Source organism: Ochotona princeps, chromosome 18 (genome assembly GCF_030435755.1).
Source record: "Ochotona princeps isolate mOchPri1 chromosome 18, mOchPri1.hap1, whole genome shotgun sequence".
Classification (NCBI taxonomy): domain Eukaryota; kingdom Metazoa; phylum Chordata; class Mammalia; order Lagomorpha; family Ochotonidae; genus Ochotona; species Ochotona princeps.
The window spans coordinates 6,528,481-6,551,319 of record NC_080849.1 but is presented as its reverse complement, the minus strand read 5'-3'; the positions used below and the strand labels follow the sequence as shown (position 1 = coordinate 6,551,319).

The following is a 22,839-nucleotide window of genomic DNA, read 5'->3' as shown; positions in this document are numbered from 1 at the left end:
ACGAATGAAAATATGTTAGGAGAATGTGGAGGGAATGGTTAGGTTTTCTTCATCCCTGAAGCTCAATTATCATTTGTGTTTTTAAAGATTCATTTATTTAATTGGAAAGGCATATTTACAGAGAGAAGGAAAGACAGAGAAAGATATTCCATCGGCTGCTTCACCCTCCAAATGGCCGCAACAACTGTAGCTGAGCCATTCGGAGCCAGGAGCCAGGAGCTTCCTCCGGGTCTCCCATGTGGGGTAAGGGTCCCAGGGCTTTGGGCCTTCTTTTGCTGCTTTTCCAGGCCAGTAGAGTGCAGGACGGGAAATTGAGCACCGAGAATACTAACTGATGCCCATATGGGATGCCAGCACTTGCAGGTAGAAATTAGCATGTTGAGCCATCACACCAGGTCTTCAATTACTATTTTGAATCAGGCATGAGACTCTTACTGATTCCATATTTAAATTAAGCATTTTAGTAAATGCCAGAGTAACGACTGTAAATGGAGAGGTTATCAGGTAAATATTGTTGTGTGTGAGTCTCTGGGTAAATCGAGCAATTGAAACCTATTGATGATTTCTTGTATTGGTTTTTCTGAGGCAAATGTCTCATTTCCATTAAAAGGAAGCATATGAAGAAATTTGGATAATTTAAATATTTGCATTCTTGAAGCATGTATAAATGCAGATGTTTTGAATATGGGAGGTCAAATATTGCTTTCTAGTAGAAAGCTGTGAAATTGAAGTCCATTCTGGATATTAGCAAAGCTGTTTTATGATTCTGACAGAATTTTTTATTCAAAATTATATAACATAGACACAATTGTATAAATGCTGAACATGTCAGTGTGATCTTTTAGTTTGAGATTAACAATTTTAAAACTGTAATTTTAGATCACATTCCTGAACTTATTAGGAAATACAGCTGGAGAAAGTAAAATATTAAAATGTGTATCACTCATTATTTTAATATAGAATAACCAAAATAAAGTGCTACTATATAAATATTTTGAAATATTTTCTGTCATACCAAGAATCTCAGTTATTATAATTAATAAAAACACTTAAAACAATAAATGATTGCCATAGGTGTTTGTTGAGCTGAGAAATGTCTTCATCTAACATAAATGCACTTCGACACACTCAGAGTAAGTACAAAATATGGAGACATAGAGGGATGAACTCAGTGCAGTATATCTGGGGGTTCCGGTGAGAATTCAATAGACTTAGAACATCTTTGAAATGCTTAGGAAAATACCTGGTAATTTCTGTCTCTCGCTCCTGCGTGCCCTGTCTCTCTCTCCCTTCCCAAATTTTGCAGCAAAATGCTAAATAAATCATCTATTGTTCGATTTGTGCAAATGTTTTTGTGTAAGGGAAAAGTTAGTCAGTTGATAAGAATTAAAGTGATCCTCAGATTAAATGAAAAGAAACTCAAGATTTTAATGGTTACGTATTCAATATACATAATACTGAACTCATTCACAGTATCATTGCAATAGGAAGTTTTTCTCATGTGATATATGGCATGTAAAAATAAGAAAGTTAAATTGGCAGATTTGATTTTCCCAAATCAAAAGAACACCTTACATCTTGAGTATGGGAATACTTTCAGCAGTTAATCTACTTGACCGTTCATATGTAAAATGAGATACGACGTGACGTATTCAGTGTCCAGTGGCAGAAGCAGCTTCAGATGATGTTGATCAGTCGGTGATTTCAGGAAAAGCAGATAAGAGGACGCAATGTTGAAAAAAGATCTAGTTCCCAGTTCTTAACTTCATGATTTGCCATTGTTGATTTTCAACTTGTATTTTCTATTATGATCACAACTTCAAAGGACTGAAATATAAAAATAAAACTCTAGAGATTTCTCTTTTTTAAGATGTATTTTATTTTCATTGGAAAGGCAGATAAACAGGAAATACAGAAAGATCTTCTGTCCGATGATTCACTCCCCAAGTGGCTGCACAGCTGGAGCTGAGCCGATCTGAAGCCAAGAGCCTGGCGCCTTTTCTGGGTCTCTCAAATGGGTGCAGGGTCCTAAGACTTTGGGCTGTGCTCGACTGGTTTCCTAGGCCACAAGCAGAGAGCTGGATGGGAAGCTGGCCCACTGGGATTAGTACTGGTGCCTATATGGGATCCCGGTGCGTGCAAGGCAAGGACTTTTGCTGCTTGGCTACTGCGCTGGACCCTCTCTTGTTTTTTATTTTCCTTATATCAGAAAGTAAAAGCCAATCTCTACTGAAAGTGGCTATTTTTGACAATCTGCATTCTTTGTGTAGATGATAGTCTTTAAGCTGTTTTAAGGTAAGATTTAAATATAAATTTTGTTACTACCCTAATTTTGACATCGTAGACAGGTAATTAATGACATCAAATTGTTGGTAGATTCTGCAGTTTTTTTTAAAAGATTATTTTATTTTTATTGGAAAAACAGATTTACAGAGAAGGAAAGACTGAGGGAAAGATCTTACATCCGCTGATTCCCCAAATGGCTGCAACGTCCAGAGCTAAGCTAATTCAAAGCCAGGAACCAGGAACTTCTGGGTTTCCAACGCGGGTCAGGGTCCCAAGACTTAGGTCTGTCCTCTACTGCTCTCCCAGGTCATGAACAGTGAGCTGGAAGGGAAGTGGAGCAGCTGGGATTAGAACTGGTACACATATGGAATTCTGGTGTGTGCAAGGCAGAGCTTTCAGCTACTAGGCTACCATGTTGGGCCAAGATTCTACAGTTTTATTAATTTTGGACTAATAAGCAAAAATTGAAAGAAGGAAATGATTTGAGTTGCTCTCAACCTGATTCTATATATCATTCACTTGATTTGTAATGGTTTTGTTCCTTGTTGGTTGGTTGCACATGCTTTTCCTAGGTGGGTAGTTTGTTAATGTACTGCTCATATACAACGGCCAGTTGCCCTGCATACCAGTATAGCTAATTCAGACAAGACGACATGCTTCAAGCATTTTCCTCTTTAATAACTTTAGTGCTATGGCTTCTACATGGTAATGTTATGTGAAAGTAGAGCCTGAGCTTTATTTATTCTTGTTTCTGTGATTGCTTCCGGATTGAGATTTCCTATTTCTTTTTTTTTTTTTAACATACATAACATGTTATACATAACATCATATCATCTTAAGGCAAACATGTGGTATTTAACCTTTTGGGATTGGCTCATTTCCCTTAGCATTCCTATTTCTTATTCTTTTTTTTTTTTTTTTTGTCATTTAACTTTTCCCTTGATCCTGACTTTAATTGGGAAATTTTAACGTTTTTCCTCTTTTTTAAAAAAACAAAATCTATTTATTTGAAAGGCAGGGTGATAGGAGACAGAGATATTCCATCTGCTGGCCCACTTCCTAAATGGAAACAGTGGCTGGTGCTGGTCCAGGCCAGCGTTAGGAGGCAGGAAATCCATCTTTGTCTCCTGTATGGGTGGCAGGCACCTAGGCCTCTGGGCCATGATATACTGCCTTCCCAGGCTGGTCAGCAGGGAGTAGGATAAAAAACAGAGCATCTAAGACTTGAATCAACACTCTGTTGATGGTCTGTGTCGGGGTTCCTGAGGACCCCAACATTTTGCTTCTGAAATGATTACTCCTTTGTGTGAGAGTAGATCTGAGTGCAGTGGATGACTATGTTAACTGATAGTTGAAAGAAGTGGCTTCAGTAATCATTTGATGACTTGTTAATAAAACAGATTTCACAAAACCCACGCTTTCTGTGGGTTAGGCATCCAGGTGTGGTTTGGCGTGATCTCCTGGGCCTGTCACAGGCCTGCAGTGAAGGTGTCAACCAGAGCTGTTGTGGTCTTAGGACTCAACCTCCCTGCATCTGTTTCAAAGCGCCCACAGTTTCTATGGGCAGGACCGAGTCTTGTAGGGGAAAATGAAATTCAAGTGTTAGTGCACTGAGGAGCAAAACATTTTGAAATCTGGGCATGTAAGGTTTCTTTAATAAGTTCACATAAAATATGTATTAAATAATTATGAATTCCAGAATGCTTTATATCAGCTGGATATATCTTTTAATTCCATTTCCTTGAACTTTTTCAGATGCCTTGATATAACTGGTGACACAGTGCCTTATAATGAAGTGCTATCACCAGTTTATGTGTAAATATTGATGAAAGGAAGTGCGTCAAACAGAAAGGGTAAAAGGAATCTTGAATTATCAGGAAGCAGACTGATCATCTTACCAGAGGTAGTCTTCTCTTCCAGTTTTATGAATTGTGCCTAAATTTTACAATAATAACTATAAAAACATTTCAAATTCAGCAGTGATATGTAAGAATGGCGAACATAAACAGATTTAAACAGAAAAAACACATTCCACCCAAAGTGGTGAAATGTTGATGCCAAAGGACTTTGAGGTCATGTTTGTTTATTTGAACCCCCAGAGCAACCTCTCGGAAACCTGTACTAGGTGGTAGCACTCAAAGCATTATCAATGTCAGGCAGGAATCTTAAAAAGTATTCAAGTAACACACAGAAAGAGAAGCAAAGAAAGCCAGAGAAAAGGGGCAGGAGGTAACACACAGCGAGTCAAGCTGCAACTTGGAGCTTCTGTGTCTCATTGAGTAACTTTGAAGTTTGCTTCTGCTTCCCATCTGACTCGCTACTTGTTCTCCTGGAAGGCATCAGAAGACAGCTTGAGTATCTGTGTTTCTGCGACTTGCTTGGGGGACCCAGATGGAGTTACTGATTCCCTGCTTTGGCCTGGTCCCTCCTTGACTGTTGTAGGCACCCAACCAGGGGGTGGCAGATCACTACTTCTCCCACCTCCCCCTCCTGTCACTCTACCTTTCAGATAAATAAATCTTCAAAGAAACATTGAAGGCAGAAATTCAGGAGTAAGAAACACAGGCAAAAATAATGAAGGCATACTTAGCTCTAACATATCAACAACCACTTTAGATATGAATGTCCTAAATGAACCAATTAAATGGCAGAGTTTATCATGGTGGATAAAACAAACACAGAAAATGAGTGAGCTATTATTAACCATAAATTTACTTCCTCAACTTTTCGATACCGTTACACATAAGGTAATATAAACTAAAAGAATATAAATGTATATTGAACATATTTATAAAAAGTTGAAAGTGGTGATATTAGAAGTTAACTCACACATAGTACATTCAAAATGAAGTAAAACACCATACAGAACTAGAAACTTCCATAATAAACTGATCAGGTGAGAGATCATCTTCCTTAAATCAGTACATAATAAACAGTTTCTAAACACTTGAAGTGAATTTAGAATTAGAAAGGCAAAATCGTATTTTGGGGCTACAGAAAAGCTCTCTGGCAACTGATACAAATTCTCCTTGGGACCCTGCACCCATGTGGGAGACCAGGAGTAAGCTCCTAACTTCAGACTGACTCAGCCACTTGGGTCGTGAACCAGTGGACTGAAAGTCTTTCTTTATCTCCTTTTTGTAAATCTGTCTTTACCATAGGACTCCCAATGAAACATGTACATTTACCTTGACAACATGATACTAGATTGTCTTTTCTCATACCTACAATGTAATGATATACTTAAAGAGCAAAATGTTAAACTTGTGATTATAAACCCCTGTGATATTTAGAGAAAATGGCAGGGGATGAAAATGAGGAGGGCATAAGGGGATGGGACGGGAGGGAATAGGGAATCCCTGTACCCACAGAGCTGTATCATAGAAAAGAATAACAATAAAAATACAAAAAAAAGAAGAAGAAAAAAAATCCTCCCATACTCCCGACCCTCCAACGAAGTCAGTTTCTGGTCACAGTGTTAGAGCTAGAAATCCATATACTCTGTAATGTCTGCAGAATATATCTCATGTATGGATTTACTGATTTTCAATAACTTGTGCAGTATTGATCACATAGTAAATATTCTAGAACTGTCTGAAAGAGTTCAAAGGTAAGAAAATTTATGTTTGGTTTAGTGTCTCTTGAATTGCAGTGCTGATCATTTCAATATCCCAAATGTGTGGGATCTCACACTGTCTCACTGCCACCTGTAGTCCTTAGCGATCCTTGTAGTACATCTTGGTTTCAAAATTGGTTGAGAGTTTTGAATGCAAATATATTCCACATAAAACTTAACACTGTTACGCTATCCACTAAGGGATTAGCATTCTAGTGGGGATGTATGCTTAACAATTTTTATGAGTTTATATTTCCATGTATGAAAAATATGCTGTATATGTTAAATTGTGAGGAAGAAAATTGTATTTACTTATAGAGAATCACTTTTGAAAGTTTTTCTTAAAAAATCTAATTTGGACATAATTTCTATAAAAAGTAGACAAGTAGACTAAAACTTTCTGTAATTTTTTGCTATCACATTTAAAATTTTATTTATGGTAAACTGGGAAAGGCTATTTGTAAAAATATCACTGTTTGAAGGTAATGCTAAGAAAATATTGAAAAGGCAAGAAAGTCAAACATAAAGATGTCCTAATTTGCCATTTAAATTTTTCAATCCTGCTCTTGTACTTATTTTAGAAGAAGTGTTTATTAGGATTTGTGATGGGAACACAAGTGATGACAGTTTGAGAGGTCTTTATGCTCCTATCTATGAATGTCATATAGATCAGAAAACGGGTATGAAATTGAAGCAGAATTTGAACCTTACAGCAATTTTCTTTCCTATTAGAAAATTTGCTTAATCCTTTAAGACCCTCAGTTTTTTTTATTATTACTAATTACATTGCATTATGTGACACAGTTTCTTAGGCTCTGGGATTCCCCCAACCCCTCCCCATGCCCTCACCCCCATGGTTGATTCCTCCACCTTATTGCAGTATTACAGTTCAAATTCAGTCAAGATTCTTTCATTGCAAGCATATACCAAGCATAAAGTCCAGCCTCTTGTCCAGATAAATTCAATGGTTACTTGGGGAGACCATCTCTGGTCTGAAAGTAGAGCTGGCAGAATATCATCCTGATCAATTAAAAGCTCCAATATAACATCAACAACAATTTACAGCATTATGGAATTAATTGACATGGTATTGAGTAACAAATATGTTAAAAATGCAAGTTCTTAACCACATCCTGTGACTACTTCATTGACATTTCAATTTTGGTTTATATACAACCCACTTCTATAAACCTTAAAATGGCTATTGGGTACTATTTAGCTGTCTCGTGTCTATTTTCATTTTAGTATTTAGCAGTTTATAGTGTTGAAGCATAATTTTGCTGATTTGGGCAGATTTTAGGATAGTCTAAACTGGCTTATAACTCTAACAAGGCATATGTCAACAGTTTAGGTGCAGAACAGTTTTAGGAGGGGAGTGCAGAGAGATCTTCAATACCTTAGTGACGAGTAGCTAATCTTTGTGTCCTACTTAGTAAGGTTTATGTGAATCCACACTGACCGTTTCCTGTCTGATTCTAAGCTTTCCTTGCTGTTCTCCGTCTGTCTATTCTAATTTTTTGTTTTGGGGGGGGGGTGCTCCAGAGCGACCCTCATGGTCATCGCAAGAGAGGGTGGGGATCCAAAAGTTGGAACTAAGTAAAGACCAGATAAAGCTCCTCTCCCTAGTCCCTAAGGGAGTTTACTGTTCTTCTGTTTCTGCGGACCGCTCAGGGTTCCCGGCTGTTGTTCCGATGACATTGGATCCTGCGAGGGAGGATTTGGGCTTCTTCCATCCCATGTGGTAGGTCCAAATGGGGGTGGATGACCTCAGAGTTCTTGGTCTCCGAAGGCACTCCAATTCACCGTGGTCTCCTTGGCAGTTGGGATGTAGTCCTTGGTGCCTGCACTGATAGTCCTTGGTGAGGATCCAGGAGTCTCCAGGGTTGGGAGACAAGCCTCCTCCTGTCCCCCTGCTCCACTCTGGGGTCCCCCCTGCTCTGTGCATATGATGTCCCGTTAAGAGGTTGTCAGAGACCCTCAAATTTTCAAACTTACTATAAATAGCTATGGGAGGTAGCAGTTGATCATTCTTTACAGAGTCTGGGGATTTTTGTTCATTCTTTAGTGAAGTCTTAGAGGTGGTACAGAGGGATGGTTTGAAAAGGAGTAAGAGGGTGAAGGAGGCACAATAATGGCCCTAGAAATTTAATCCTCATCTCAAGAGGTATCAAAATTGAGAATTGTGTGAGAATCCCAAAATTCCTGTTCATGGAGATATAAGAGGGATATATAATTGTACACCCCTGGCTTAAAGGACAAAGGAGGGAACTAGCTAAGCTGGAAAGGCAAGAAAGCAGTTTCTCCCATGAGTCTGTGGCACCAACACAGCCCTGTGAATGTAATTTAGAATTTGCAAATCCAGAACTGTACAGTAAGAACTTTATGGGAATTCGTTGAAGCAGCAGCAGGAAACTAACAAGATGGGTAGGTGGAATCAGTTACTAGCCCTGGCCACAACATCCCATTTTGCCATTGCTTAGAGATGAGAGACATTGCTAGAAACATGATTAGAATGGGTGTTGAGAAAGTTAAAAGCTCAAGTGATTAGATCTCTGCTATTCTGCCTTTAAAATTACAGGAATAAAATAGTTAAAAAGTAAATAAAAGACTAAGTTGAGAGCCTCCTTGTTCTCACAATTTAGTAGGAAGACAAAAAATAAATAATCTTGCTATGGTTAAAATAATAATAAAAACTGGTAGGAAAGTAAGAGAATGGTTTATACAGGAACTTCCCAAGACTGACAAAGGGGCTAATACCAGATTGACCGGACACAACAGATAAAAGATCTGAGAGAAGAGCCCTCCATTAACAAAGTCTTGATGAAGGAATGAGCTTGATTTTCCCAGCAAGTGTGGAGCAAGGTGGAGAAGGGAGATGTCAGGATAAGAGTTCAGTCAGAAAGGAGGTTGTTGCCATTTATGTCTGTGTTTTAACTGACCCTGAAAGGCATAATGAATTTTAGGGAGTTCACTTTTTCAACCCCATTTATAAAGAGCTTCATTGAAATATTATGAAATATAAATCTGTATACATCTAAAAAGTACAATGTGACTGTTTAATGTATATGTGTCTTGCAAAAACGACCATCATCTTCCAGCTAAATGTGTAATTTTATTTAAGCTTTAAAATAAGTCTTGCATTACAATGTAAAGTAGATGGACAAGTACTAAGGTGTTGTTTTGTGAGGTGTTTTTTTCCCCTTGAACAGAGGCAATGAAGGTGTTAAGTAAATGCATGACTCTAGAAAGTAATTTGAAGCAACAAGACAGAACTTGCTTCTGAACTGTGGGAAAGAGAAAAGTTAGGTTTTTTTTTTTTAATTGAATCCATGAAATGGATAGAGCTACCATTTATTGTGGTATTAATAAAAGAAAACAATTTACATAAAGTGGAGGGCACTGTTTGGTTGAATAATAAATTTGGTGTGGATATATCAGATATGGAACAAGCTTAAAACATGTGACTCTGGAGCTCAGGAAAGACAAAGCAGCCAGAGAAAGAAACTTGGCAGTCAAACACAAGGACTCCCACAGACGAGTAGCCAGAGAAACAAGAGCGGGAGAGAAGAGGCAAGGAACAACGTGCAGAACGCAATGACTGGGCCAAACAAGAGGCAAGTGTGCTTCCAGGGAGACGTGTTCTGTGCTCTGAATGTTGGTGATACCCAGGCAGGGAGGGATACAAGGTCTGACATTTGCTTTCACAATATGAACGTTACTTGTGATCTTGACAAGTAGGATTTCTTGGAATTCAACAGATGTTAAGGTGAAAGGGGGGATGGCAGCACAGGATGTGAGAAAGTGAAAGCAATGAAAACAAACCTGCCTTGGATGAATGGCTCCTGTTGCCTAGGGAAGCAGAGAAATGGGACATTACATGATGGGAAGGTTTGTAACAATGTAATCAGGAGTTACGCTGAAGGGAATAACTTCTTTTTCTTTCTGTTTTTGAAAAATTAATGAATTAATGACCACAATACAGTTTTGTAGGTATAAGGGTTTTAACCTTCCTTTTCCTTTCCTGATTCCCTATTCTCCCCACTCCCCAACTATTAGTCCCCAAATGGTTAAAGTAGTGTACTTTTGGGTAGTGGTAAAACGTCAAAAATCACACTGTACAGATATATCAGTATGTTTCATAATGGCAGTCCTGCTTTGAGAGTAGAGACACATGCTTAAGGTTAAGCATAACTTTTAAATCCTTAGGAAAAAATCAAGTGATAAATGAAACAGCTGTAGCTAAATAATTCCTATTTCATACACAGAACGTATTTTTCACCTGTGTTAAACTGTAACAGTCAAAAAGATGGTAAGCAGCAAAACAGGTATTTGGGTTCAGGGCTGTAGGGTTTCAAAATCCAGTCACCTATAGATAGCCCAGTCCCCCAAAGTGTTCATATCTGGATTTCCAGAACCTGTCAGGGTTACCCTGTAAGAAGACTTTGAAAATTCATTTTAGGAAGAAATGAGTGTTTGAGATCATTTGGGTGGGTATAAAGGTATCACAAGGGTTGGTGGAAGCCAGAAGACCAGCGGTGGTGGAAGGAGACATCATGGAAGCAAGGAGTTGGCGTCAGTTGAGGAAGGGACAGCAGCCAGGGCTTGTTGGCAATCCCTGTGTGAACCTATAGAAAAACGAGCCCTGTCTCCAGGTTGAATTCAGTCCAGTAAGATCTAATTTGGACTTCTGACCCTAAGCACTGAAAGATGATGAGCTTGTATCTTTAAGACTTTAAATTTGTGGTAAATTACTTCAGGAAAAGGAAGCTAAACATAATGTTTGCAATGCATGTTAATTATGTAGTGTTGTTTATTCTGTCAATTTAGATATTTTCTATCAACATGTTTAACCTTCTGAAAAAATAGGCCATTTCTAAATATTTTAAATAATACTGTAATTAATCATCAAGGATTGTAACCTCATGAAACTTCTTGGGAGTATTAAGAGTTGCCTTTAAGTTCCACCACATTTCAGCGCTACGTGAGACGCATGTGAGTGTCGTAGAGATGGATTGTCTTTTGCCTGGGAAAAGTGTATGTTGCCCATTTACCCATGTTGTTCCCAGTAGAGCCTTACTAATCAACAGTCTTGTGATACTGGAGAGCTAGATCTTTAAAATACTTTTTGTTCGTTCGGAGTTATATTTAAGAGTAAATTTGATTTGGTTTATTCACATTGAAAATTAAATGACAAGTTTTCTGATAAGCCATAAACATTAAACTTTAAATAAAAATTAAATCCTAAAGCTATATTATACATCCACATAGTTAGCATTAGTGTGAAGTAGGGTGAATGAAGCAAAATATTTCAAATATACACAGGTATAGGTTATCAAAATGGATTATATTATTTCTGGCTCTGAATCTTTTTCTGTTTTAGCTTTTAGTGTGGGGTATATTTTAGCTCTTGTATTAGTGAAAGAATGTAGTTTTGGGGAAAGAAAACAGACTCTAAGAATAAATTTTGTTTTGGGAAAAATTTATAACTGCTTTTCAAAGATAAATATGACAATCATTTGAGTTGTTCTCTCTCCAGGCTTCATTATTAAGTCTGAGAAAACTTTCCAGTCAGCAAATGGAGTGGGTTGGCAGCTCTACACACATTCCATCAAATGGGTGTGAGAAAATATTACTGAGCTGTAGCAGAGCTTTCTCGTGTTTGCTACAAAGTTAAGTGAAGGAATCCGCACTTGTCTGAAACATTAAGAGTGAAGTGTGAATGGCATGATTTTGCTGAGAAATACAGAGGAAGTTAACACATTTTGTTTTCTAGATTCATGAAATGTATGCAAATATTGAAAAATATAGATGAATTCAATTAGTAAAGTAGTTCTTTGTTCTTCCTCTCATCTCTCTTCAGAGAGGTATTTAATTTAACTGCATCATTACAAAACAATTTGGGAACATATGTCCCACACTTCTGCCTCCATACTTTGACCCTCCCCACCCTAATTAGTGGCCCACATGGTCATACATCATTCTCAACTATGTCAACAACATTAGAAATAAAATATATTTTAAAAGAAATATGTATATGAGATGTACAAAAGATCTTCCATCTCCTGGTTCACTCCCAACATGGCTGTGACAGTCACTGCCAGCCAGAAGCCACGAGCCCCAAACTCCAGCTTCTTCATTCCGGTGAACATTGAGTTTATTTTTAGTTTAAGACCCCAAGGAATATTTTGACTTTGTTTTACACAAGTAAATTGGATTAGATTGCATTTGCAAATTAGATAGCTTGTTTTGTATCCTGAAACCTGGCTGTGAACATAAATATTTATAAATTCAGATAAATTCAACAAATGTCAGGTTTCCATATAAATATGCAATAAAGAATACAGGTTGTTTATGTATTGTTGGAAGCAAAGCACTTAAGCCACCAAACTCAGACCTTAGTTAGAAATTTTTATGTTTCAGAATTTGGGTTCTGCCTAAGAAATTTTTAAAACGGGACTCACTTGAATCTGTTCAGCACTCCAAGTATTGCCGAAGAGCAGCCCGGGAATGGTGGCCATGCGGAACAGTTGGATGTCTCAACCTAAATTTTTACTTGGCAGTCATCACACTATCAAAGCTTCAAAGTGATTAATCTGATCAAAAACCAGGAATATTATTTTTCTAAGACTCAGTATAATGATGCATTGACAATTCATGAAATGAATTGTGGATTTTTTATATATCTTTATAGTGAATAAGTCAGTCTGTTCAATTTCTGGCTCTGCCTCAAGGTTATTTCAGTATTGTGATTTTTTGTGATCTCAAAAAATATAGAAAACATCAATATCAAGATATCAAGTGGATAAAAAATTGTTCTGAAATACCTCATTTTTAAAGTTTTGTTTTTTTACAGTTTTTGAAAGCCTAGTTGGAAGGGACCATACCACATTAGTTTGAAACAGGGCTCCATCACTTTTTTACCAAAATCTTAGAACAAAGGAAAGATAGTGGTTTGGAACAGTGATGTGTCTTCATTTCAACAATGCTAATTAATAACCAGAGATTAGGGCCTGACGCGGTGGCCTGGTGGCTAAAGTCCTAACCTTGCACGCACTGGGGTGCCGGTTCTAGTCCTGGCAGCTCCACTTCCCATCCGCTCCTTGCTTGTGGCCTGGGAGGGCAGTTGAGGATGGACCAGGGCGTTGAGACTCTGCACTCATGTGGGAGACCTGGAGGAGGTTCCTGGCTCCTGGCTTGAGATCAGTACAGCTCCGGCCATTGCAGTCACTCGGGGAGTGAATCATCGGAAGGAGGATCTTCCTCTTTGTCTCTTCTCCTCTCTGTATATCTGACTTTGCAATAAAAATAAATAAATCTTTTAAAAAATAACCAGAGATTAAAGTGAGAGGAAGCAAAGAAGAGCCAGCTAATTGTTTAAATTCTACTGCAGTTGTTACGATAATTGACATCTCATCGGCTCATACAGCTTATAATGACTCTTTACAAACATCAATATTGTCAGTTTTCAGTGTTTATTTTATATCACAGTGCATTATGAAAGTAAAATATCTATGCTTAAATAATTTGCAAATTACACAAACTCAGAGTTGCCTGCGTTGTGCAAATGTGTTCTGACTCTATACAATTTTAAAATCTCATTTGCACCAACAGGTACAGAATGTTAACCGTCCATGTGATTTGCCACAGAGTGACTTTAAAAATACAACATGTATTCGTGATCAAACATTGCAGTGGCCTATGACTAGTCCCTGCAAGGGCTTTGCTTGTCTCATTGCCACAACTTTAACTTTCACATTTTTTTTTATATTTTTTTATTCATTGATTACATTGTATTGTGTGATACAGTTTCATTGGAACTGGGAATCACCCCACCCCTCCCCCCGCCCTCCCCCCATGTGGAATATTCCACCTTGTTGCATATCCACTGATCAAGTACTGTTGAGATTCCCTCTTTGCAAGCATAAACTAAACATAGAGTCCAACATCTTATAGTCCAATCTAGTTCCTCAGCTTCCTGGGTTAACTTTCACATTTAATGTTTGATAATGAAACATTGTTGAGGGATGGGCGTGTGGTAGCAAGGATGAAGTTACCCCTGGGGACATCCCGTATCCTACATGCAGCTGTGTGGTTCTGCAGCCCAGTCTGCTCCCAGTTCCAACTCTGCTGATGTGCACCGAGGGTGTGGCCGGTCTGCATGCCTCAGCCATCTGGGAAACCAAGATGAAATTCCTCGTTCCTGTTTCTTCCTGCTTTGCATCCATGCAGATCATATGTTTTCACACTAATCACTCATGGATTTGACAGGTCACACTTTAAAACAATGTGACACTTTCCTGAATATTGAACTTGCTTTTTTTTTTAATCAAGGGCATATGGCATTGTAACCATAATGATTTTTTGAATCTGTTTCAATTAGCTTTTTCTGCTGCTGATTTTTTAAAATTGTTTTTGGATATGATTTAGAAGGGGGAAAAACTCAAGATGCATTTAATTTGGAACACATTTTTTTATTTGTTAAGGGAAAGCAATAACCTTACGGAAAAAACAGTAACCAATTTGAAAAATCCTTTTGGACTCCTTTTCTTCTGACATGATCGTGTAACTTGCGGCCAAAGTGCTTTTCCTTCTGTTCCGTTTCGTTCTTCTGTTAATACCTGAGCCTACATTTGGGACAGACCTTGCTCACAAGTAATGTGACTTAGCTAGCTGATCTTCGTGCTTATCCATGCGATTGATTGTTTACAGCTACTAGCAATGTCCTGGGAGTCAGAAGTGATGTCTGTTTTCCTCTCTAACATAGTGGGGCCCGGCGATGGATTCCCCTCTCTTGTGAAGGAGTGTCAGATGATAGCCAGCATATGAGAAACCAAGGGAAGGCAAGCTCCCAGTGAGCAGACAGGTTGCCAGGGGAGGACATGGAGGAGAGGTGGTAGAGGCAGCAGCACCCACGTGGGTGTGGAAATTGGAGTGACGGGGGGAAGCTAGGCAGGATAGAGGAGTTCTGGATCTTGCAGTTCTTAAGGAGTGATGAGATTGAATGAATTCAGGGACAATGTCAAACCAGCCAACTAACTGTTTAGTGAGAGAATGAAGAGATATTTTAACATAAAAATATCCAAAGTTGGAATGGCCTGTGGTCTGGAAGACAGTGTGTCCCACATTTGTAGTACCTGAGTTCAATTCCTAGTTATAGTTCAATTCCAGCTATGGTTCTTCTCTTTTTAAAAATTCATTTTATATTAATATAAAGAGAACATTTTATGTATTCCATAGGCACAGTCGTAACGAGACAATCCCACTTACCTTGCTTCCCTGTTTTCTCCACCTACCGCTCCTTCCCAGGCCTCTCCTTAACCGTATTTGCACACATGTGATTTCGAACCACCTTATATTCACATGCCAATCATAATATTCAACACAGATAACCATATGCTCAAGATGGACGCACCCTGGTTTCCTCGTCAGTTGGAAGGAGATATTAATAGTACTGAATGTTCCACTGGCATGTGTTAACATTTAACTGAAATTGGGAATTTTTTACATGAAAATGTGAGCACTTTCAGAAATCTGATTTTCCTTATATCCTCATTTTTAGGCACACTTTCAAAATTTGGCAAAGAAACTGATGGCAATAAAGTGGTAAAATATTCTGAGGCAATGTAGTCAAGACTTATGTAGTACTGAGTTGAACTTTTTCTTATTGCTGAGAAAACCTATGCTAGCCAGTATATTGGGCAAGTTTCTATTTACTAACCAGAAAAATGAAATGAAATACCTGCTGTTTAGGTTCCTCTGCAAGTGAGTGTATTATAAGTTGTCCAAGACAAGTCTTATCTTCATCATAGTCAGAATTTGACCAAAGACCATGTAGCCCATCCCCATGGGCATCGAACTCCTCTTCAGGAAAAGATAATATATTAGGTGATATCGTTTGTACATTTTTGACTCATCACATTTTACTTATTTGGTCACATACTGTTTCCAAAAATGTTTACCATCATCATGGCAGCCTGATTGTTATCAGCATTTTTATAATGCAAACAGAAGCGCAAAAGCCAGATAATAGTATTAATATTATTAATAGTATTAATGGCATAATAGTATTAATGGTATTAATAGCATTAATAGTATTAATAGTATTAATAGTATTAACGTATTTTTGTACACTTCAAAGGCTTTTATGGTACAACTACTGGAAAGTACATTTACAGTTGCCTTACATAAAATTCAAATAATATCCACAAATGCATAGGAAAAGTCAGTAGCTTAATACACACACAGCATACTGGATATCTTCATCTCAAGCAGATTATACTTACTTGGGGAAGCTCTTTAAGCAAGAAATTCTACGTAAGTTCAAGGACCGAATAATTATATCCAGCTCGATTTTATTTGGTTTCATATGAAGAATACAGAGTCAATTTGTAGACAAGATCTCAGTGTTCCAGAATTCAATTATAGGGTCTTCAAAACACCAGTGAAATAAAAAGTTAATGAAACATTTTAGATATTATGCTATGATGATACTGATTTATTTTTGGAAAGTGGCAAGGATAAATTTAAGTATGCTGTATAAATCCTCTGTCTTCATTTTGGAATTCCAACCGGAAGAAAAATTATTGTGTATTGAATAGTGAACAGATAGGTATAGATAGTCCATGTGTGTATTTTCAGTTAAGATTGCCTTTTGTTTTTTTATATTGATCCTTAGTAATGAAGTAAGAAATTTGATTATTTCTGTTACCACTCTCCTCTGGATTATAGTAAATGGGGGTAACAATTACTCATTTGCCAGTGCTAACCAAATTTATTTGCCAATGCAAGCACAAAATAATAATCACACGTCTGTTACAAAAAAGAGTGAATAGGTTTTGCATCTCCACGGAACCCTTTCTAAAAGTATTTTTTATAGTGAATATTAACTTTAACACTATAAGGTCTCCTAAATATATAGACTTAATACTGGATAGTCTTAACTACCAACAAATCAAACTTTTTAAAAAAAAGACTATTTTTATTGGAAAGTCAGATTTACAGAGAAAAGGAGAGACAGAGAAAGATTCTCCATCCACTGGTTTAATCCCTTATTGGCCACCACGGTTGAAGCTGTGGTGGGAAACCAGGAGCCAGGAGCCTCTTCTGGGATTGCTACGTGGATTTAGGGTCCCAAGGCCATGGGCCTTCCTTGAATGCTTTCCCAAGCCTCAAGCAGGGAGCTGGAAGGGAAGTGGAGCAGCTAAGAAGCAAACTGGTGTCTATATGGGATCCCACCAGCTTTAGCCACCAGGTTACAGCTCTAGACCCTCAAAATTATTTTATAAGTGGTTTATAGTGAAACCCAATCCATTAGTTGCCTGTATAGATAAGTCATAACAAGGGAGTTTGCGATCTATAATTATATAAAGACAAAGTGAGGGGTATTAATATCATGTGTATAAAATATCACCTGGTTTTTAGACTGGAATACCATTTCTGGAAATAAAGATTGGTAATTCACAAAGTCTTATAGCTTTTAAATAAACTTGTTTAAGAATTACTCTAATGGCTGTACTTGTTCTAAATATAGGTACACTTCTCTACTGAATCAATGGGTGTGTAAGTGAATAAAGTGATCTGCATCCATAAATTCATTTATCTGTTGATACTTATGTGAAAATTTTAATTTCTCTGCAACATTTTTAATTGTTTTATTTTTAAAATGGTATTTTAATTTCTCTGCAGGGATTTGAAAAACCTGGTTGTGTAGTATGTGGTCTGTGTGTGGAAGAGGCCTCTTTTCTCTTTGGTCCATTTCGCTTTTGACTTGTTAAAATGAACTATTTAAGTCATTTATTTTGAATTGCATCTTTGTTTGTGTAACAAAATTTAATGAGAAATAGTTTCTTATTGAGTAATTTGCAAATGCATATATTTACCTATATATTTAGTTACACCAGAAAAGAAAATATGCATATTGAAAATGTATTGCTTACATGAACTTTATTTTTTCAATGTATTTCAACACTCTTGAAATTAAAAATTTAAAGGTGTACTTTTGTCCTCTGTCTTTTCTTAGGACTTAAATATGAATTTGGACTCCATTCATCGACTAATTGAGGAAACACAAATCTTTCAGATGCAACAGTCCCTGATTAAATCACGCAGTTGCACAGTAGCCCCCGGCTCCTCCCCGAAAGACACTTGTAACACTTGCTTGCCCCTCCACGAGCCGCAGTCTCATGCCACCCACAATGTCTGTGCTCGTTCGCTTCACACCAATGAGTGGGACATTTGTGAGGAACTTCGCCTCCGAGAGCTTGAGGAAGTCAAGGCCAGAGCTGCCCAGATGGAGAAGACCATGAGGTGGTGGTCAGATTGCACGGCCAACTGGAGAGAGAAATGGAGTAAAGTTCGAGCCGAAAGGAACAGTGCCAGGGAAGAAAGTCGACAGCTCAGAATAAAATTAGAGATGGCGATGAAAGAACTGAATGAACAGAGAAAGAAACAGAGTCCACTACTTCAAAAGGACCCCTCAGCCGCCGATGTTACGCGTGACTTGAAGCCCCTTGGTTTGGTAGGATTGTCCAGTGAGCATGGCGATGAACTGCCAGCCGGTTCACAAGCATGGGAGCATACGGCAGAGTGTTTGGTGAGAAGACAGTGTTCTGTTGGGGAGAGCGGGAATAATAAGGTGAGAAACTGCTGCACTGAGGAACCAGAGGATCATGCACTTTGAGGAACGTGCATAGTGAGGGGAAGCTGGAGCGGGTGACTGAGGCAGTGGGGGTGTCTTAGTCTCCTGGGGAGCCAGGAGCAAGTACATCACCTGAGTGATCTTAGCACCAGAGATGTAGAGATTCACTAGTGTGGAGCAATGGAACTGAACCCCTGGGTGTCGACAGGGTTGGATTTCTCTGAGAGTTCTCTCTTCGGCAGACAGCCATTTCCTGCCTGGATTCCCACACTATCTTGTCTCTGCGCCTGTCTGTGTTTAGGTTTCCTTGGTTAACATGGAGCCCATCACTGCATCAACTCAGTTACCCCATATGAGTTCTATCAGTTTTCTGAAGGCCCGATCTTCAAATAAATATTTTCATGCATACCAGTCGTTAGGATATTGACACATGAATTTTGAGAGAACACAATTTGGCATATACTGGTGACTTCACTCTTATTTACAACAAAATTTGCGCATTTTGTCATGTGAAAAGGTAATATTTGAAATTATTTCTGTCCATGTACCCTAGTTAAGTTGATACTAAGAAATGATTCACAGAATAGTTTGAATATTTCCCAGGGTTTGGAACTCTGATTATACAGTTAACTCTTCGTAAAGTGAATACCGAGAAATGCTTTGCATGGTCACTCTTCGACTTATTTGGTACATTTCTGAGAATTTTGCACTTACTTATTCAGGAGTTTCCCTTACTTGCATTTAACCTGGTAAGGAGTATTTACAACTCATGGAGCTTTGGAAAACTTTATGAACTCATTTTTCATTGTTATTCCTTTTTACTAGTTTCCATCTGTAGAAACATATAATAGGCATGGCATCTGTAAGGTCATAGGCCTTTCCGATAAAAAGTAGAACTTGCATTAGGTATAAGCTACGTTTTACATGTCATTGCAAATAAAACCATTTAAAAGTTTGTAATAATGTAACTCCTTTTGTGTGCTTAGTATACTTTTTTATTTAGAGTTTTTTAGCATTAAAATCTTCATATACATCTTTGGAGAAGGCGATATGAATTACAAAAATTTAGTTGTGATACTGCCTATTTAAATACAGCTATTGCAATGAGAGACATATGATATTTCCCGAATCCATAAAATATTTTTTCTTATTATAGTAAGCCAGGCTGTGCATTTGAAAATGATGGTTTCTCTTCATATGTATTATGCTAAGGTATTTTCAATATCTTGAGGTTTCGATGCAATATCTTTGTGTCATTAGTGTCAAGAACTAATAGTAAATAGTAGGTATTAAAGTTTCTGTATTGTGAAAAATGGCACAATTATCTGATGGTAGATAGAAGCTTTAGTCAGCTGTTAACCAATTTCACTGCCCATATTAGCCATAGTGAGAAAGATAGTAGAATATATATTCTTTGTCAATAATATTCAGGAGCACACACATCTGACTTCTTTGCTTTTCAACATGGTGTGTATAGTTATAATATTGTTTTTTAGTAAAGAAACAATACCAGGTAACCTGTCATAAGCCTGATCATTTTAAATTATTTTATGTGATAGGTAAAAAGACAAAAAAACAGAGCAGTGCCATTCACTGGTTCACTCCCAAAGTGCCCATAACATGGTTTGGGACATATGGTACTTTTTTTTTTTTTTAAAGATTTATTCATTTTATTACATCCAGATATACACAGAGGAGGAGAGACAGAGAGGAAGATCTTCCATCCGATGATTCATTCCCCAAGTGAGCCGCAACGGGCCGGTGCGCGCCGATCCGATGCCGGGAACCTGGAACCTCTTCCGGGTCTCCCACGCGGGTGCAGGGTCCCAATACATTGGGCCGTCCTCAACTGCTTTCCCAGGCCACAAGCAGGGAGCTGGATGGGAAGTGGAGCTGCCAGGATTAGAACCGGTGCCCATATGGGATCCCGGGGCTTTCAAGGCGAGGACTTTAGCCGCTAGGCCACGCCGCCGGGCCCGGGACATATGGTACTTTAAGAAAAGCTTTAAAAAACTTTTTGTTTTTAAATTAAGCTGCATAGGTTCTGGGATTTCCCATGCCTGTCCCCTAACTCCTCGCCCTCCTACGGACTTGTCCTCCAGTCCTTCATGAGCAGTGGTTAAGTTCATCATTCTGCTGTTGAAGTGCTTCCTGACATTGTTTGCATGGACCATGGCAGAGTGCAGCATCCTACTCTGATTTTCTCCCACTCTGTTGGTTGTTTTTTTTAAACTTTATTGGTGGTTTCTTTTGCTGTGCAGAAGCTCTTAGTTTGATGTAGTCCCATTTGTTTATTTTTATTTTGACTTCCTTTGCTTTGGATGATTTTTCTAGGAAGTCTTTGCCTGTGCCTGTATCTTGTAGAGTATTTCCTACATTTTCCTCTATTAGCTTGATGGTGTCTGGGTGTAGGTTTACTTCATTCGTCCATTTAGATTTGATCTTTGTGCATGGCAAAAGGTCGGGGTCTTATTTCTTACTTCAGCAGGCTTTTATCCAAGTGTCCCAAAAGCATTTGTTGAAGAGCCCTCCTTTCTTCCCTGGGTTGTTTTCTGTTCTCTTGTCAAAGATCAGATGGTTGTACATGTGTGGGCTCTTTGCTGGTATTTCTATTCTGCTCCATTGGTCTCTGCTTTTGTTGCAGTACCAGGCTGTTTTATTACTACCCTGTTCCCTTTGGACTGGTTTGAAACCCACTGGGCTTTTCTCTGTGGCTTGGGGTGCTTTCCTGTATGCAACTTTGGATGCTTTCAGCAGTTTTTCTTTGCCTGCATGGCTCCCACTTCCCTCCAGTGGACTCCAAGGAACTTCACTGATTCTCCCTTTCCAGCTCTCTGCTCCATCTGTTCCTGTTCCAAAGCTCTCTGCACTCTCAGCTACATCTGCCTTCCCCAGTTGACCATCTTGTCCTCTTCAAGAATAACGTCTAAAAAACAAATATAATTTGATCTTATTTGAGCATGACTTTATTTAATTTAGAAAGCATAAGTCAAGGAAAATTTAATTATAAGTAACTAGAGTGTGAGTTCAGTGAAATTTTATAATGTGATTTTTGGTGAGTGTGCTATTACAACAACTGGCACTCATTTACTAATGTGTCCCACTCCATTGTATTTGAGATTTGGCTGGTGAGCTAAATGTTAATTAACATGCTTATTAAAATATTTGAGAACTTCCTGAAAATCTTTTTAATTTTTTCCTCCTAAAATATAAGAAACAACCAGTGGCCTTTATATTGAAACTGTTTTGTGAATAAAGAAACATAGATTTTCAACTCAGAAACTTTTTAGAGCTGTCAAAGGTGATAGTTATTTTTAGCTATAACTAGGAAAGATTAAATTAAACTAAAAAGACAGACATTTTGAGAAATTGGTTTTATTATGGTAAGGAGAACTTGGGGTGGGTAATGACAAATGAATATAATGAATTTGATGCCATATCATAATAATCATTCTATTTGATCCTGCATTTATTTTTCTCTGAGAGATTTAAATATTCAACAACACCAACAATCTTAAGCCTTTTTGCCCCCCAGGAAAATGTCGTTATCGATCCATTAAGATTAAATGAGGAAATGAAATCCAATCTAGATAGTCCTGACTTATTTAAGAAATGTGGTTCTGGAAATTGTGCAGTGAAACCTGAGCTAAGACTACAAGCAATAAATCTGCCTTTGGAGAAGGAAGTAACTGACATGTCAACTTTGCAGGTGCATTTGGACGACTTCCAGAAAATCCTGTGGAAAGAAAGAAAGTAAGTACGGAACACAATATTCCTCAGCCAAGTCTGCTTTTCAAACTTCTTACAGTTGATAAGTTTGATCAGCTGGGCATTTGACGATGTATTTTCCTCATGTTTCACTGATTACTTTCTAAGATTCAAAAAATAAACTTTGTATGTGTGTGTATTTCGAATTTTGAAAGGTAATTTAGGAATTTCATTGTTTTGAATTGACGTGTATTAGAGCCGTATTCTCATCATTTCTGAAAGGCTCACTTTTAACTGTGTTTGAATTGCTAATGTATGATTAAAATATTCAGTGTATATCTGACTTTTACAGCACTATTATAGTACAGTGAGTCAGTAAAATAAATGAAAGCTGCTGTGAAAGGAAAAATAAAAATTTCATGAGGCACTCGTTGCTCATGAAGATTTCTTACACATTGACCATCATGTTATAGGGAAAGAGATCTAGGCTTGTGATTATTCTGGTTATTAATCTTGGTTCTACTGTATTCTGTCTATATGATATTGAAGTGCTGTCCCTTTTCTAATAATAGAGACAGTGATCTATTTTTTT

The 22,839-nt window shown here is 37.9% G+C and overlaps 1 protein-coding gene across 9 annotated transcripts in view; it reads left to right on the top strand.

The window, feature by feature from the left end:
• Positions 1-22,839, top strand: part of CCDC102B (coiled-coil domain containing 102B) — a 244,983-nt gene that overhangs the window by 55,317 nt on the left and 166,827 nt on the right. For 8 of the 9 annotated variants that reach the window (XR_009247058.1, XR_009247059.1, XM_058676869.1 and 5 more), the window contains 2 exons: positions 17,922-18,536; positions 22,075-22,292. Coding sequence is in view for 7 of the 9 variants with exons in the window: in XM_058676872.1 (XP_058532855.1) it covers positions 17,922-18,536; positions 22,075-22,292 (833 nt within the window). In the remaining 2 variants the exon portion in view is untranslated. The remainder of the gene's footprint in view (positions 1-17,921; positions 18,537-22,074; positions 22,293-22,839) is intronic. The other variant, XM_058676873.1, reaches the window with a different exon arrangement.